This window comes from Gopherus flavomarginatus, chromosome 8 (assembly GCF_025201925.1).
Source record: "Gopherus flavomarginatus isolate rGopFla2 chromosome 8, rGopFla2.mat.asm, whole genome shotgun sequence".
Taxonomy (NCBI): domain Eukaryota; kingdom Metazoa; phylum Chordata; order Testudines; family Testudinidae; genus Gopherus; species Gopherus flavomarginatus.
This window is the reverse complement of record NC_066624.1, coordinates 82,052,039-82,068,807: the sequence shown is the minus strand read 5'-3', so window position 1 is coordinate 82,068,807 and position 16,769 is coordinate 82,052,039. Positions and strand designations below refer to the sequence as shown.

The following is a 16,769-nucleotide window of genomic DNA, read 5'->3' as shown; positions in this document are numbered from 1 at the left end:
AAGGAATTACTATGGGAAACTAAAGAAGGTTTGGTGTTGTTTATCAGAGATGAATGTTCAATTTTAGATCTGAAAGGAAATTTTTTTTAACAAATTCAAAATACTAGGAGCTATACGCAAAGAGTTTAAATACATGTGAAGGGGAGATACTTTTTCTCTGTGGTTCTCTTATATTCAGAAGAGTTCATAAGTGAGAATACTAGAATGGTGTAAAATATTGGGCCAGCTACTCAAATACTGAAGAAACAAGCAAGTTTGTTTTGTTTGAAGGAGGAGAATGGGGAAGGGGCACTACTGGACAGGACTACATTGTTTCTTCTGTTTGCTTTTGCAGAAAACGTGATAGAAGAGAGAAGGCATAAAGGGCACTTTCTGTGTAAAACATAGATGATTTAATAAATTTCATCACAGCGTGCATCTTCATATGTAGAAAATGTCATTTGCTACCCTTTCCATATGTTCTGCTTCATGTGAAAAGGGCATGTGGATCACCAAGGTTTTGCAGCTTTTTAGAGTGCTGTCAATGCAGCACACCATCCCTTGGGACTAGAGAGCTGGTGTCTGTGTGGACGTGACGGACTTTGGGCGTGCAGTTTAATCAGACCACTAAATTAGTTCCTTTGTTAGAGACACTAAATGTCATTCCAGGAAGTGCAGAAAAATAGTTACCGAGCACCATGCATCAGCTGCATTCTTATACATTGCAGATTGAGCTCCATATCCAACAAGACGCTAGGTATTGCTAGAGATTAGAGATGTATTAGCTCTGTCTTCAGCCTGCCTCTACCTCTTTCTTTCCTCCATGCTCCCCAGTACTCCGCTTCTCCTAAATCTAGAATTCTGAATTATAAACACAAACCCAGAAATGTTCCCCTAGAAGTTATTTGGCCCAGGTAAGTGGATGGTTCAGCAACAAGACAACAGGTCCTCACAGGAAGTGAGGAAACTGTCCTACTGAAACTGCCAGGGGACTCTTATGATCAGGAGTACTTACAAATCAAGCAGTAGATATCTGTACAGAATGAGTATATGTTTTTTTACAAACTGGCCTTCTCTGTGTTGTGGTTTTTGGACAAAAATATGATGGTACTGTTGCCTTTTGGCCCAAACAGTTAGCCAATATTTGGAGCCGTGCTGCATTATTTATATGAGCAAGATATTTCTTTGGTGCAATTCTGTTTATTTACAAAGAATGTACACAAAATACCATTTTCCTGGAAATAGTAGGAACAAATGGCAGACAGCTTCCTTGCTCACATTTTGCAAGTCTGCCTTTTCTGAACAATCCTGTGCCCCAAGGAATTCTGTCTCTGCTCCCTACTCAAGGCCATGGTCTCTACATATCTTTCATTGTCTGCTGGTTTTCTGGCAGCCTTTTCCTTCTAATACACTCCGCTGGACCCAATCAATGCCCCAGCCCCTATGTTTACAATCAGTCCCCAGGAAAACCCCTTGACTCATACAGCTCAGGTCCTGCTGTGCTTTTCCTGCCTTGGAGGGCAGCTTCCATTGTTTAAGCTATCACTGAAGAAAGGGAACGTTTTCTAGGTCTGTGATTGATAGGTGCTGTTAACAGTACTTGCATAACTTGATATCCTAATATTATATGTGCCTTTTTTCTAGATTCCAGAATTTGACAACTTGTACCTGGATATGAATGGTATCATCCATCAGTGTTCACACCCTAATGATGACGATGTTCACTTCAGAATCTCAGATGATAAGATCTTTGCTGATATTTTTCACTACTTGGAAGTATTATTTCGCATTATTAAACCAAGAAAGGTTTTCTTCATGGCAGTTGATGGAGTGGCTCCAAGAGCAAAAATGAACCAGCAGCGTGGGAGACGTTTTAGGTGAAAACATTTTAATGTTGCCCTGTTTGTAAATCCATAGGACAGCACATTTTTATGAGTTTTTTTTAAATTTACAAATTGAAATAAGTATTGAGTACATAGTTTTAAATGGTGATGCTTTTTTACTATAGCATTGTTTGGGTTTTGTTAATAATTGGGCAGTCATAAATCAGAACTGAGGATTTTTTGCCAGTGCATTTGGAAAAAACCTGTACACCAGGGAGTACTTTTCATCTTTTGCTTTTGAAGGGAACTTGCAGTTTGCACAACACTGCAGAGGCTAGTATAAATAATCTCCTATTGGAACCAATAGCTTAGAACAGAGGTTCTCCAACTTCATTGCACTGCGACCCTCTTCTGACAACAAAAATTATTGCATGACCCCAGGAGGGGGGGGGCAAAGCCCGAGCCCCACTGCCCTGGGTGGGGGGCCTGTAACCTGATCTCCGTTGCCCAGGGCTGAAGCCAAAGCCTGAGCCCCACCACCTAGGGCTGAAGCTCTCAAACTTCAGCTTTGGCCTCAGGCAGTGGGGCTCGGGCTTTTGCTTCAGCCCCGAGCCCCAGCAAGTCTAATGCCAGTCCTGGTGACCCCATTAAAACAGGATCGTGACCCACTTTGGGGTCCCGACTCACAGTTTGAGAACCCCTGGCTTAGAACTTTGAATTTGTAAAATTTTGCCTTGGTCATTCAAAGGAGCATGGACCCAAGAATGGTGATCTAGCACAGCGTGTATCTTTTGGGAACAGAAGTTATAGGTGCTGCTTCTTTTTCCATCTTTAAGACTGTTTTGCTGTAAATCTACATATTCTCGTTTATCACTGTGCAAAGAAGCAGTAATAGGGCTGCTTTTGGAATCTGTGAATGCCATCTTAAAGAAGCCTTTGTGCTCACTGTATAGTGAAGTTTTCCTTGCAGCCAGTGTGGAGGAGGAAAAGAGACTGAGGTTTGAGAACTAATAAAACTCTAGTCTCTAGTAACATTGGCCATCAGGCTAGCTAAATAATGTAGTTTACATCTGTATCATATATACAGTGGAGATCATTAAAATCTTGATGTTTACTGCTTCCCCTAGCAGCTTTTGTGAACTTTGGGGACAGCAGCCACATTGACAGGGCATATTGGAAGTTGGGGATAAGGCTGGCCATTTCCTCTTTTTATTCTGAACAACTGATGCTACAGTTCTTCCTTTTCTTCACCAGTGGGTGCTATGGGGAATTCCATTCACTGTAGACTGTTTCTCTTCAGGTTTCACCTGTCTCTTATTGTTGTTACTAGCCAGGGAAAGAGAGAGAGCCGGAGGTTTGGAGATGAGAAGACCATATGGGGGCCCTTGAAAGGAAAAGAAAAACAAATGGTGGGGCAGTAGGCAAGATGGGCATGGAGTTGAGGAGAAGATGAGAGAGAATAATTGTGGTTTTGAAAAAATATGAAAAGAACAAATAAGAAATCCAGAGGGTTTTAAAGAAAAATTAAAACATTAAAAAAGGATAGAACAATATCAGGAAAAATGTGAAGGAAAACAGGTGGGAGTGGGGAGGAGAGCATCAAGATGAAAATGAAGAGATTGTCTGCAAATTATTTTGTCTTCTATGTCTTTAATTCTCGGGGAATTTATTTTGTCTTTAATTCTCAGGGGGAAAGATTAGTTTAGTCAGTATTTTGACACTTGCCATTTATCTGCTGCCAGCTGTTTCTCTTTCCTCCCATTGGCCCCCAAATGGTCTTCTCAGCCCTGTATATACTACTATGTGCAGCATACGTCTTATCCTTGCTGTAGAAAATTCAAAACAGCTTCTCTATTTTCTATGTGCACTAAAAACAAAATTAAAAGACTAAGAATTAAATTTCCTTTTTTATTTACTGTAAGAAGTAACTCTAATTTTTTGAGGGAAAAAAATAGTGTACATACAATGCTGTAAAATTCTATTTTTTTAGGTCAGCAAGAGAAGCAGAGGACAAAATAAAGAAGGCTTTAGAAAAAGGAGACATTCTCCCTACAGAAGCCAGGTTTGACTCCAATTGTATTACACCAGGTAGGAAAATGTGCTGGTTACTTACAGGAGAATTGCTGTGATTAATCATTTTGCCTTTCTGTCATCTGATTTTTCAATAGGATTTGTTCTGCTAAATCACTTGGGCACTTTTGAAAATCCCACCCAAATTTAATATTTAAAACCTGAAAACTCTTCAAAAGTACTCCATTTTCCATATGTTGCAAAAATGAATTGTTTTTTTCTATCACTAATATCCCTCATAAATGTATAAATGGAATTTTGACTAACTCTTAAAATGACAATGTATCAGAAGATGAAACTTGTACATTTCTGTTACTAGGGACTGATTTCATGGCCAGGTTGCACGAACATCTGAAGTATTTTGTAAATATGAAGATTTCCACAGACAAATCCTGGCATGGCGTAACTGTCTACTTATCAGGCCACGAGGTTATTGGTTTTATATTACTGAATTTTTTTTTAAATAGTTTTTTCAGAATAGTGTTTATTAAATTGTTTTATCTTTGCATTTAGACACCAGGTGAAGGAGAGCATAAAATTATGGAATTTATCCGATCAGAGAAAACAAAGCCTGATTACGATCCAAACACAAGACATTGTCTATATGGTTTAGATGCTGACTTGGTATGTGCAAATATATTTTATACTCATAATGACAAAAGGCTAATATGTCTGTGACTTGGGCATCTATTCAATATTATGTTGGAATATATGACTATAAAACATTATTAAACAAAAAACTTGACATTTATGGCAAACTAAAAATTTACACTGAGGAACCACGGAGCATGGAAATATCCTGGCACTGGTCACTTCTTGAATAATAATAATAAAACCCCTTATTAATCTCTTATTTCCACAGATTATGCTTGGATTAACAAGTCATGAGTCACATTTCTCACTTTTAAGAGAAGAAGTCAGGTTTGGTGGCAAAAAATCCCAGAGGTAAACTGCTTCTAAAAATCTTATTTATAGGAAGAAAGGAGATCCAAAAGATGCAGGGTTGCTTAGAATATTTTCTTTAAATGACTGCATATTTAATCAGTCAGATAACTGTTGTATTTTAATTTGATGATGGGTGAATATTATAAATTAATATAAATTATTTTATAAATATTAATATTTATGTTAAAATATTTTCTATTTGCCTGAATCAGCAAATAGAAAAAAAGTGTGCAATTTGGTGCTTGTGGAACCTAATACCAACTGAACTGCTAGAAGATCCTGAGAGCTATAATGCACCACATTGTGCCTCTGGCTTCATGCCCTAGGGCTGGCAGCTCATACTATATTGATGCTATTTCCCACATAGACTGTACTTGTTCTTATAGATTTTTTCATTTAAAAAACGAAAACAAAAAACCACTAAGGACTTGTCTACCTGGGGAGATTGACCAGAATGGCAATTGAGGAGTAAACTATTCCTGAGTGGCTCCCCTCTGGACATTCTTATTCCAGAGTATAGGAATACCTTTTCCCAATTTCCTTTAATCTACAGATAAAGGTAAATCAGAAGAAGGCCCCTCCTTCTGGGATTAGTGTGTCCACACAGGAAGCTATTCTGATCACTATCCCCATGTAAACAGATCCTAAACTTCTTGGTGGCGGGGTGGGCCGGAGAGAGAGAGAGAGAGAGAACATTCTATCTTGTATGTACAGGAAAGCTCTAAGATACTATGGTAATGAAAGCCATGTAAGTACCTAAAGAGATACATAGCTCTTGTTGATGTGCTCTAGCTAAGAACCCAAAATAAATTTCAGTGCAAAAGGACTGGACCATGCCTTATAAAGTTTAAGGCCAGAAGAGACCCCAGATCATCTAGTCTGGCTTCCTGTATATCACAGGCTCCAGCACTCACACACTAAACCCAGAAACCAAAATGAAACCAAGGTATTACAGCCCACGGGAAACTAACCAATTGTGTATCACAAGCCGAGAATAGGAGGGACTGAGGTGCACCAAAGCCCCCACAATGACACAGAATTGATTAAGTGGGCTATATCCAGATGATCGCAGCAAGTGACCTGCACCTATGCTGCAGAGGAGAAAAACTCTAGAGATCACTGCCAAACTGGTCTTGGGAAAAATTCCTTCCTGACCCCACATATGATGATCAGTTAGACCCTGAGCATGCGCAGTGCCGTAACAAGGGCGAGGCGAGTGAGACACTTTCCTCAGGCGTGCAAAGCAGAAGGGCGCAGAAAAAGACTGGTGTTCTCGCCTCCCTCCCCAACCGGGCGTGTTCCCTTCCTGCGTGTGCCCCTGCAGGCGGCTGCCTGGAGAACAGCAGCCCTGATACCTGCAGCCCCCCAGCAACCCCTTTCCACGTGTACCGAGACTTGATCTGCCATGATTCCAGCCCCTGGCTCCAGGGCAGCCTCCTAGCCACTGCCCGTGTCTCCTCCTGACTCCTCTGGCCTGAGCCAGCCCAGGGCAGGAAGGAGAACGGGGAGAGCCACTACCCGGTAACCCCAGCACAGCACAGCTTGTGCTTTGGGGCTTCTTCCTCTGGCTTAACCAGGCAGGGTTTAGTCCATTATGGCCCAGACCAACCCCAACCCCAGAGAACTGGCCCGAACCACAGGGCTGGCAGGGGACGAGCCCGTCCACCAGGAGGGTTTTAGTCGGAGCCAGAGACAGGCCCGGTGCAGATCGTGGAGCTCTGCGTCCTTTGCCACCGCGACTGCACTGAGCCATGGCTGGGAACTAGGAGCAGGGCCCAGGTGTAAGCAGTGCCCCTGCGCTACCCCGGCACAGCAGCTCCCAGGCTAGGCCCGCAGCGCTCAGGGCCTGGGGCAGCGGGCGAGGCGCTTTGGGAGCAGCCGTGTTATTTCCCTCCCGGCCTGGCCAAGGATTGCAGCGCAGTGGCTGGGAGCTGAGCTGGCTCTGGGGGGCTTTGGGCTCCCAGGTCCCGGCAGGGTTTGGAGGGGAGGCTATGAACAGGTGATGGGGGAAGCTTGGCTGCATTCGTCTAAGCAGCGTGTCCCCAGCGCTGGGCACGTTGGTGCCCCAGCACGGTGCTGCACTGGGACTGCTCTCGCTTCCGGGCTGTAGCAGCCCAGATCCCCCTGCCCCACTCGGGCCAAATCACAGAGAGGTGGGGAGCTCGGAGAGCGAACTGAGCTGGTTCTGGCATTTCTGCCTCTGTCTGCTGCTCCTGCCTGGCCCTTTCCACCCACCAGCTCAGGTGCCCCCTCCCTGGGCACGGGCTGGGGGCTGAAGCGATCAGAGCTGCTCCCCGGCTGGACTTTGCCCTGGCGTGCTTGCACTGCCCCAAGACAGTTGCTTAAACACCAACACGTTTAAAAACATGTTTCTAGCGAAGAGGGGCAAAGCTGTAAAGTCCTAGGGAAGGGAAAAACCTTGGACATATGGAAGGAAAAAGCTACGGTGCCCGCCCACTCCAGCAGTGAACGGGCGATGGAGGCAGTGAAAAATGAAACTAAAAACAACTGTTTTCTATTTAAAAATGTAAATAAACAGAACAGCCTTCCCCGCACTGTTTGTCTAAGTGCAGCAGCATTGCTGCTGTGTAGGTCATGAAAAGGGTGGTGCATAGTTTAACACTTCCCATTATGATGATTTCTTAAAGAACGGTCGTTCATAACGTGCACACAAAAGCTCATGATTTAATTGGGAACAGAAACAAAAGCTCTGATTGTTGGTGTTTCAAACAATATTTTTTTCTGAAGACTTCCTAGTTCAAACGGATCTTGTGATTAAAATAAATAAACTTTCTATTATCATTATTCTTGTTATTTACGTATTTTCCATTTTTTTTTAATTTTTTTTTTACGAAGTTACTACTATGAAATTACATGGAGAGGGGAGGGCGCAATTTTATATTCTTGCCTCGGGCGCAAAAATAGCTAGTTATGGCTCTGAGCATGCAAGCAAGATTCACCCAGATTAGCACCCAAGAGAGAATGCTTGGTTCAACCTTAGAGTACTAGCCCACCCTGTCCAGCATCCCATTTCCTGCTGTAGTCATTTCTGATATTACAGAGGAAGGAGACCAAACAAGCCCAAAGCCCAACCTAAACACATTAAGGAGAAGGAAAAAAAACACAAAAAAACCTTCCTGACTGTCTGAAAGCCTTATGCATTTATTCCCTTAACATGGAATTTAGGTGTTGCATAGGGCCTAGTTCATCAACCTTGCATAGGGTTGACTTTCACCCCGATAAACTTCAGAGGGAGGGTCTTTTATATTCATAGCTTACTCCCAGGCCAAAATCAGCAGTGTGTGTATGTGTGCATCCACAGGTTTGTCTATGACGGGGGGTCCCCAGGAATATTAATACTTATGAGTTATGTAACAATTCTTATATTCAGAGCACTTCACAGATATTATCTAGTTAATCTTATCAGATCTTCAAAGTAGGTAAATAAAGATTTTTCATATTTTACTAGTGGGAAAGTTGAGACACAAGTTATATTGACTTGCCCCAAATCATATACTGAGTCAATGTCAGAGCCAGGATTAGAGCACAGGAATTCCCAGTTACCATACCTGTGCTGAATCCACTGGACCACACTCGCTTTTGCAAAGTGGACATCGCCATTTTCTTAAAAGCAGACTTCTGCAAACACTTATGTGCTTAATTTTGAAGTCACTGCCAGTATTCACATGCTTAAAATTAAGCAAGAGTGTAATTGTTTTCTGGATTGAAGTCTGAGTCTCTGCAGCTTTTCAGAACATTTCCTGGGTAGCCAGTAAGGCAAAATTATATTATTGAAACAGAGTCTTTGTAAAATGCAATTAGTATTTATTTGCTCCTGACAACAAGTACTCAGACATCATAATATTTAGCAATGCAACCAAATACGTAATAGCTGAGTACTTATTTTTGGATAACTATAGTGGATTATTATATACATACTTCAGAAATACTTATAAAAAGTTGATGTTTTAAATAATTTACAGAGCATGTGCCCCGGAAGAAACCACATTTCACTTACTGCACTTGTCATTAATGAGAGAATATATTGACTATGAATTTTCACCAGTAAAAGTAAGTATTAATGGAACCATGGACAAAAGATGTTAAAACTTTGTATACGAACTTGATCATAAAGATTTTCTTATTTTTTAGGACAAGATTTCCTTTCAATATGACATTGAAAGGATAATAGATGATTGGATCTTAATGGGGTTTCTTGTAGGCAATGACTTTATTCCTCATCTACCTCATTTACATATTAATCATGATGCACTGCCACTACTTTATAAAACATATATGGCTATCCTGCCAGAACTTGGAGGTAAGTAATTTAAAAAATATATTTAAATAGAAACATAGTTCTGGAACAGAAATCAAAGGAAGGATTAAAAGGAATGTTGCCTAGATAGATCTTACTAGTATGAAAATATTGTTTGATAATACTTGCTGAAGTGTGAGCTAGTCAATTTTTCTTCGAGTGCTTACTCATGTGTATTCCACAGTAGGTGTGCATGCTCGCCACATGCACCAGTGCCGGAAGGTTTTCCCTTAGTAGTACCCGTAGGGGGGAGCACCGCTGTGACCCCTGGAGTGGTGCCTCTATATCGCGTTATAAGGGGAGCCGCACGCTCCCCCGACCTTCAGTTCCTTCTTGCCTCCAGTGAAGGTGCATCAGAACTTCTTGCTCCAGCTCTGCTGCAGCCTTTCCATTTGATCTTAATGGTACCTTTAGCTAGTTATTAGTAGCTTGTAGAAAGTAGTTTTTCAGTTGTTAGAGTGGGCCCTGGGCATGTCTCGTGCCCCAGGCTTCAAGTCATGCGACTCCTGTCGCCATTCCATGCCAAGGAGTGATCCGCATGCTGAGTATCTCCGCTGCTTGGGTGAAACTCACATGAGTGAACGCTGCAAGATCTGCGGGTCTTTTAAGCCACAAAATAAGAAGGAGAGAGACATGAGGCTTCGCGCTCTCCTCATGGAATCAGCGCTGGCTCCAATTCCGGAATGCTGAGCGGACTCGGCACCGGGCACCGCATTGTTGGTGCTTAGCAAAGTCCCCAGTCAGCACCGCTCACCTTCCAAGAAGCAAAGGAAGAGCTCGACTTCACAGTGGTGCCGTGAGAAGGAATGGGGAGAGGCTGGCTCTGCGTTGGGCAGCCCTCGGTCCCTCCCGGGCTCGAAACCTCCAACTCGTGCTGAGCAGAGTAGCCTGGCAGTGTTGACATGTGCCTCTCCTGTGGTCCCGATGCCATCGACGCAGGAGGCTCTACAGGCCGCTTGAGACATTTTGAGCTTGCTGGTGCCCGGGGCGCCACCGGTGGTGGGCCCCTGGTCCCGAGGCAAACCACCGTTGGGTCCTCGACAGGCCTGTCTGGTACGGTGCAGTTCTCACTCTGAAGACCGCTCTCTACCCTGTTCTGCATGCAGTGACAGGTCCACTCGCGGCTCGCGTCCACCACCCTCGACGCCAGCCAGGTTACCCGGTTCGCTGCCGCCCGGGCAGGAGTCTAGGGGTCCCTCGACGCCATGCAGCAGCGGGCGCAGGCACCGAGATAAGCATCGAAGGCCCTCCTCTTCATGATGCAGCTATCACAGCTGGTCTTGGCTTGACAGACTTCGACGCTCGCGTTTGAGCTCCCTACCTGTCAGACGTCACACACGGGGCTCCTGCCGCACGTCACCGGCACCACAGCTCCAGGCGCCAAAGCGAATCTCGGAGCAGTACTTCCGGGGGGTACCGGTCCTCAACGTCGAGGTCCCGGTCCCGTGGAAGACGGCATCATAAGCACTGTCACTCCCACTGCTCCTATGGTACCATTCGGTTGGTGATGACCTCGGCCTTAGCACCCAACCGCCCCTCGCTCAGCCGTACTGATCAGCTGGACCAGATAGTGCCACCTGGCCCACAGCATGGACGGGCAAGGGGCCCCATGGCAGGGACAATGGTGTCAGTAGGCACCGTGGCCACGGATGCCCACCCAGGCAGGAACCCGCTCGGTGGCTGGGGCGTCCGAGGCCCTGTCGGCCTTGCTTTCTAGTCCAAGGCACAAATTGACACATCATGAGTTGTCGGCTCCACGCCCAGAATCTGACCTGGAGGTTGATCCCCCAGCACCGGCTGCGGCCCACAGCTCCGTGCCAGCCTCATCATCCGGTGCAGGAGAGACCATCACGGCACCACCCTCTGCTCCACAAGAAGACTTCAGGTTGCATAAAGACCCGCTAAAGCGGGTGGCGTCGAGCCTCCAGCTGCAAGCCAAGGAGATGGAGGGCCCATCCGATTCCCTCTTTAATGTATTGTCTCCCTCGGTGCCAGGCCATGTGGCTTTCCCCCTTCACCAAGAAGTAGCCAGCATATCCAACGCACTGCGGTTAATTCCTGCCTCTCTGGCCCCAATTTCCAAGAAGGCTGAGAGGAAGTATTTCATGCCAGCCAAGAACCTTGAATACCTGTACTCTCACCTGGCACCTAACTGCCTGATGGTGGAATTAGTGAACCACCAGGAGCAGCAGGGCCAGCCCGTGCCCACCCCCAAGAATAAAGACGCCAAGAGACTAGACTCTTTTGGTAGAAAACTTTACTTCTTCTTCGAGTGATTGCTCATATCCATTCCAGTTAGGTGTGTGCGCCGCGCGTGCACATTCGTCGGAAAACTTTTACCCTAGCAACTCAGTGGGCCGGCAGGTCGCCCCCTAGAGTGGCGCCATCATGGCGCTTGATATATACCCCTGCCGGCCCACCCGCTCCTCAGTTCCTTCTTACCGCCCGTGTCGGTCGTTGGAACAGTGGAGCGCGGCTTAGCTGACCTCCACTTCCCTAGCTACTCGTAGTTCTCGTATATAGTTATGCAGTTATAATCCTTTTATATATATATTTGTATAGTTATACGTTTTTTCTTTGCTAACATAGTTAGTTTAGTAATTGTTAGCGGGGTTCAGGAAGTAGCCCCTTCCATGAACCCGGTGCCGGAGCCCATGCACGGCTCACCGGGTTTTAAAATGGGCTCGGCCTGCCATGCAAGGCTTTTAAGCCGAGAACAAAAAGGAGCGGGACTTTCACTTACTCCTCCACCTTTGGCGCCGAGCGATGATCAAGCGGCTGGCAGAAGCGCCTCCTCGGCACCGGACCCCGCCGGTACTGCCAAGGCCTTTCGGCACCGGCCGTCGCCGGCACCGAAGTCGACTCGGCACCGCTCCCTTCCTCCGAGGTCGAGAGAGCCTACAATTCCTGCTGGTGCCTGACGGCTCCCCGGCACGCGCCGTGGTTGAGCCCCCTGCTCCTGCTGCTTCCGTGCCACCTGCATCGCAGCCAGAGAGCTCGTCTAAGTCGGATTGCCCGACACCGACACCTGCAGAGGCACCGATGACATCGGCACCGTCGATTCCAGTCCCCCAGGGCCATTGAATCCGGTGCCTGACAGCTCCCCGGCACGCGCCGTGGTAGAGCTTACTGCTCCTGCTGCTTCCGTGCCAACTGCACCGCAGCCAGAGAGCTCGTCTAAGTCGGATCGCCCAGCACCGACACCTGCTGAGGCACCGACGACGTCTGCACCGTCGATCCCGGTCCCACAAGGGCCGTAGAATCCGGTGCCTGACGGCTCCCCGGCACGCGCCGTGGTTGAGCTACTGCTCCTGCTGCTTCCGTGCCAACGGCACCGCAGCCAGAGAGCTCGTCTAAGTCGGATCGCCTGGCACTGACACCTGCTGCGGCACCGACGACGTCGGCACTGTCGATCCCGGTCCCACAAGGGCCGTAGAATCCGGTGCCTGACGGCTCCCCGGCACGCGCCGTGGTTGAGCTACTGCTCCTGCTGCTTCCGTGCCAATGGCACCGCAGCCAGAGAGCTCGTCTAAGTCGGATCGCCCGGGACCGACACCTGCTGCGGCACTGACGACGTCGGCACCGTCGATCCCGGTCCCACAAGGGCCGTAGAATCCGGTGCCTGACGGCTCCCCGGCACGCGCCGTGGTTGAGCTACTGCTCCTGCTGCTTCCGTGCCAACGGCACCGCAGCCAGAGAGCTCATCTAACTCGGATCGCCCGGCACCGACACCTACCGAAGCTCTGACGACCTCGGTACCGTCGATCCCGGTCCCACGAGGGCCGTCGAATCCGGTGCCTGACAGCTCCCCAGTATGCACTGTGGTTGAGCCTGCTGTTCCCTCCACGCCGGAGACATTACCAACGGCGAGGGATCTCATTGCCATGACAGAGTCGATGCTGCCTGACCCCGGCACCGCCGGTGCGGGTAATACAGTCTCTTCATGTGCCCGTCCTCTGTCAGCACAGCAGAGCGGCACCGTTCATGATCACGGTCCCGCAGACACTCCAGATCCTGTCGGCACGCCCGACACCACTTGCAGTCGCGGTGCTGTTTTCCTCATCGGCACCGGTCGGTATCCCGTTCGCCGACCCGCTATCGGCACTGTTCCGACTCCCGGCACCGCGACAGGTACCTTGACTCCTGTAGCCTCTCCCCGAGCCTCGAGATCTCGGTCGACCTCCAGGCACTATTCTGGTTGCGGGTCTGGATCTCGTTTCAGGTACCGGTACGCCTCCCGGTGCCGGTTCCCGGTGCCGAGTTGGGCAAGGTCCGATAGAGTCAGAGACTCTGCCTGTGCCTTCTTTTAGTACCTCCATGGCCATCCGGACACGCATCCGTGTCATCCCACATGCGCAGATCTTATGCTCAGGACCACGATTCTGATACGATGGCCAGCGGGCGCCAGCCCCGAAACCGAAAGAGGCTTGGCGAATGAACCGGTTTGGCCGCCAGGTGTACTCTGCAGAAGCCCTGCAGCTCTGGGTAGCAAAGCAACAAGCCTTGCTTAGCTGCGATAATTATAGCACCTGGGTGAAGGTAGTTTAGTTTATGGAGTTTCTCCCTCAAAACTCCTACCAAGAGTTCGCTGCCGTCTTGGAGGACGGGGGAAAAAAGGTACCCAGAGCGTCCCTCCAGGCCTCGTTGGACGCAGCAGACTCTGCAGCCAGGACTCTGGCCTTTGGTGTCGCCATGAGGTGCATCTCATGGCTTCAGGTTTCAAACCTCCGGCCGGAGCTGCAGTATGCCATTCAGGATTTACCCTTTGTTGGTAAAGGCCTTTCGCGGCAAAGACAGCCCCAGGCTGCCAAGCCTGATGGACAATAGGGTCCTAATGCGCTCTCTCAGCATGCATATGCCAGCGACCAAACGCAGGCCTTTCTGTCCCCAGCCGCCATACTCTGTGCCTAGCCAGAGACAGGACTTTGGCAAACGGCGAGGCCAAGGTGGTCGCAGACGAACGTCAGGACCCCTAAAGAGCCAAGGTCAAGGTCCCTCGCAATTACCACTGGGACCAAAGACGAACCTTCCAAGGTGCGCCTGAGGGCGGTGTACCAGTCACAGGCCGGGATCCCAATCCCGCTTTCTCCTGGCGTTGCCCCAGTTAATTTCAGATCGCTGGATCCTGCGCACGGTGGAGCATAGGTACCACCTCTAATTTGTTCCAGCCCTGTCCCCCTTCAGGGACCCCTCTCACGAGCAATTCCTCATACAAGAGGTGCAGACGCCGATGGACGAAAGGGGCAAGGGGTTTTGCTCCCGTTATGCCCTAGTCCCCCCACTCGAACGCAGGTCTCAGACCTTCCTAGTCCTGCACGGACTCAACCGGTTTAGGATAAGGTTGAAGTTCCGCACGGTATCCTTGGGAACCATTATTCCATCCTTGCCTCCTGGGGGCTACTATGCCGCCCTGGATATGAAGGACGCGTACTTTCGCAACGCCATCTTCCCTCCGCACAGGAGATACCTCCGCTTTCTAGCCAACTGTCAGTACTTCTGGTTTACGGCCATAGTCGCCGCCTACCTTCGCTGATGTCGGATATGCGTTTTTCCGTATCTGGACGATTCGCTTATCCGAGGAGACTCTGAGACACAAACCACTCAGCGCGTGGGCATCGTCACGGTCTTATTCACAGGTCAAGGCCTGATGATTACTATAGAGCAATCCACTCTGGTTCCCACGCAGAGGTTGGACTTCCTAGGGGCTATCCTGGTCTCCTACCTAGCCGGAGCCTGCTTATCACAACTGCGGTTTTAGGCGATGGCAACAATCATCTGAGGTCTGCAGGCTTTCCCAACGACCTCGGCTCGTACTTGTCTCAGTCTCCTGGGTCCATGGTTGCCCGCAAGTTTGTAACCAAACACGCCAAGCTCCGCCTCCGTCCTCTCCAAGTCCGGCTCACCTCGGCGTACCACCCGGACAGGGAGCCAATGGTCATGGTAGTCACCGTTCCCTCGAGCACCTTAGGCTCCCTAGAGTGGTGGCTAACTCCCTCCCTGGTGTGGGCACGGATGCGGTTTCATCCGCCCCAGCCCTCACTGCCCCTGACGACGGACGCGTCATCTCTCTGCTCAAGTGCTCATGGTCACCTCCGAGCTTAAGGCCTTTGGTCTTCTCGGGAGCTGGCATTCCACATCAATGCCCCAAAAATGAGAGTAGTCCGCCTGGCGTGCCAGGGGTTCCAGCGGCAGCTGCGAGGCCGTTGTATCTCGGTGTTTACAGCCAACACAGCGGCCATGTGCTTCATAAATATCCAGGGAGGGACATGGTCCTCCCCCCTTTTGTCAGGAGGCCATCCATTTCCGGGACTTTTGCATGGCCCACTCGATGGAGCTGGTGACGTCCTTTCTCCCAGGCGTTCGGAACGTCTTGGCGCTTTGACTCAGCAGGTCTTTCCTGTCTTATGAGTGATCACTCTGCCCCATGTGAGGCGTTCTGCTTTCCAGAAGTGGAGATGTTTCCTCACATAGACCTGTTCGCTCACCGTGAGAGCAGAAAATGCCAGATGTTCTGCTCCTTCCAAGGTCCCTCCTCGGGATCGATCTTGGACGCATTCCTGATGCCGTGGAAAGGCCAACTCCATTATGCCTTCCCACTGTTCCCACTGGTTCATTAGGTCCTGCTCAAACTCCGCAGGGGCAGAGCGCGCATCATCATGATCACTCCAGAGTGGTCCAGGCAGCACTGATATACCACGTTGCTCGGCCTGTCAATAACAGACCCAATTACCCTGCCACCCCACCCAGACCTCATCACTCAGGGCAACGACAGGCTTCGTCACTCGGACCTGCAGCCTCTTCGCCTCACGGTGTGGCTGCTGCGTAACTGAGCCGGGGTGACAGGAAGCCTTCCACCTGGTCAACGTACCGGGCCAGGTGGAAGCGTTTCGTCTACAGCTGCAATACGCTCAATCTTGCTCCGGCTGAGGCCTCGATCCCCTCTATTTGGCCTGCCTCTGGCCTTCAGCGGCAGGACCTGGCGGTATCATCGCTGAGGATACACTCAGCAGCCATCTCTACCTTCCAGCCAGGCTAAGGTGGACGTTCCGTGTTCTCACGCTCTATGGGTTCGAGATCCCTCAAGGGCTTGGAGAGCTTGCACCCTCGGGTGCGCCGCCCAGCCCCAACCTGGGACCTCAACCTAGTTTTAACCAGACTTATGTCTCCCCCAGTCGAGCCGTTCACGACTGACCCTCTGCTATACCTGTCTTGGACGACAACTTTCCTCGTAGCTGTTACATCGGCCAGACGGGTCTCCGAGCTCAGAGCTCTTACGGTGGTTCCGCCGTACACTAGGTTTCACAAAGACAAGGTGCAGTTATGACCGCACCCAGCTTTCCTCCCTAAGGTGGTTTCGGCCTTTCATGTTACCCACAGCTCAACGCAATGGGCACAACCATTGCACTCCTTGGACATCTGTGTAGTGCTCGCATTTATATTGCGCTGCCAGAACCATTTCGTAAGGTGCCCCAGCTCTGTCACGGTAGCGGGCCAAAGGGAGGGCTTGCTTGTTTTCCTCTCGGAGGATCTCATCTTGGGTGATGGCGGACTTCCGCACTTGTTATGATTGGCTCATATTTCCCCAAGCCACATCATCGTACAGTCTACCAGGGCTCAGGCTTCATCTGCCACCT

At 49.1% G+C, this 16,769-nt stretch overlaps 1 protein-coding gene across 2 annotated transcripts in view; it reads left to right on the top strand.

Annotated features, from left to right (window-relative positions):
• Window positions 1-16,769, top strand: part of XRN1 (5'-3' exoribonuclease 1) — an 86,609-nt gene that overhangs the window by 5,042 nt on the left and 64,798 nt on the right. For both annotated transcript variants that reach the window (XM_050965786.1, XM_050965785.1), the window contains exons 2-8: window positions 1,624-1,856; window positions 3,793-3,890; window positions 4,192-4,301; window positions 4,386-4,496; window positions 4,735-4,817; window positions 8,801-8,888; window positions 8,970-9,138. In XM_050965786.1, coding sequence (XP_050821743.1) covers window positions 1,624-1,856; window positions 3,793-3,890; window positions 4,192-4,301; window positions 4,386-4,496; window positions 4,735-4,817; window positions 8,801-8,888; window positions 8,970-9,138 — 892 coding nt within the window. The remainder of the gene's footprint in view (window positions 1-1,623; window positions 1,857-3,792; window positions 3,891-4,191; window positions 4,302-4,385; window positions 4,497-4,734; window positions 4,818-8,800; window positions 8,889-8,969; window positions 9,139-16,769) is intronic.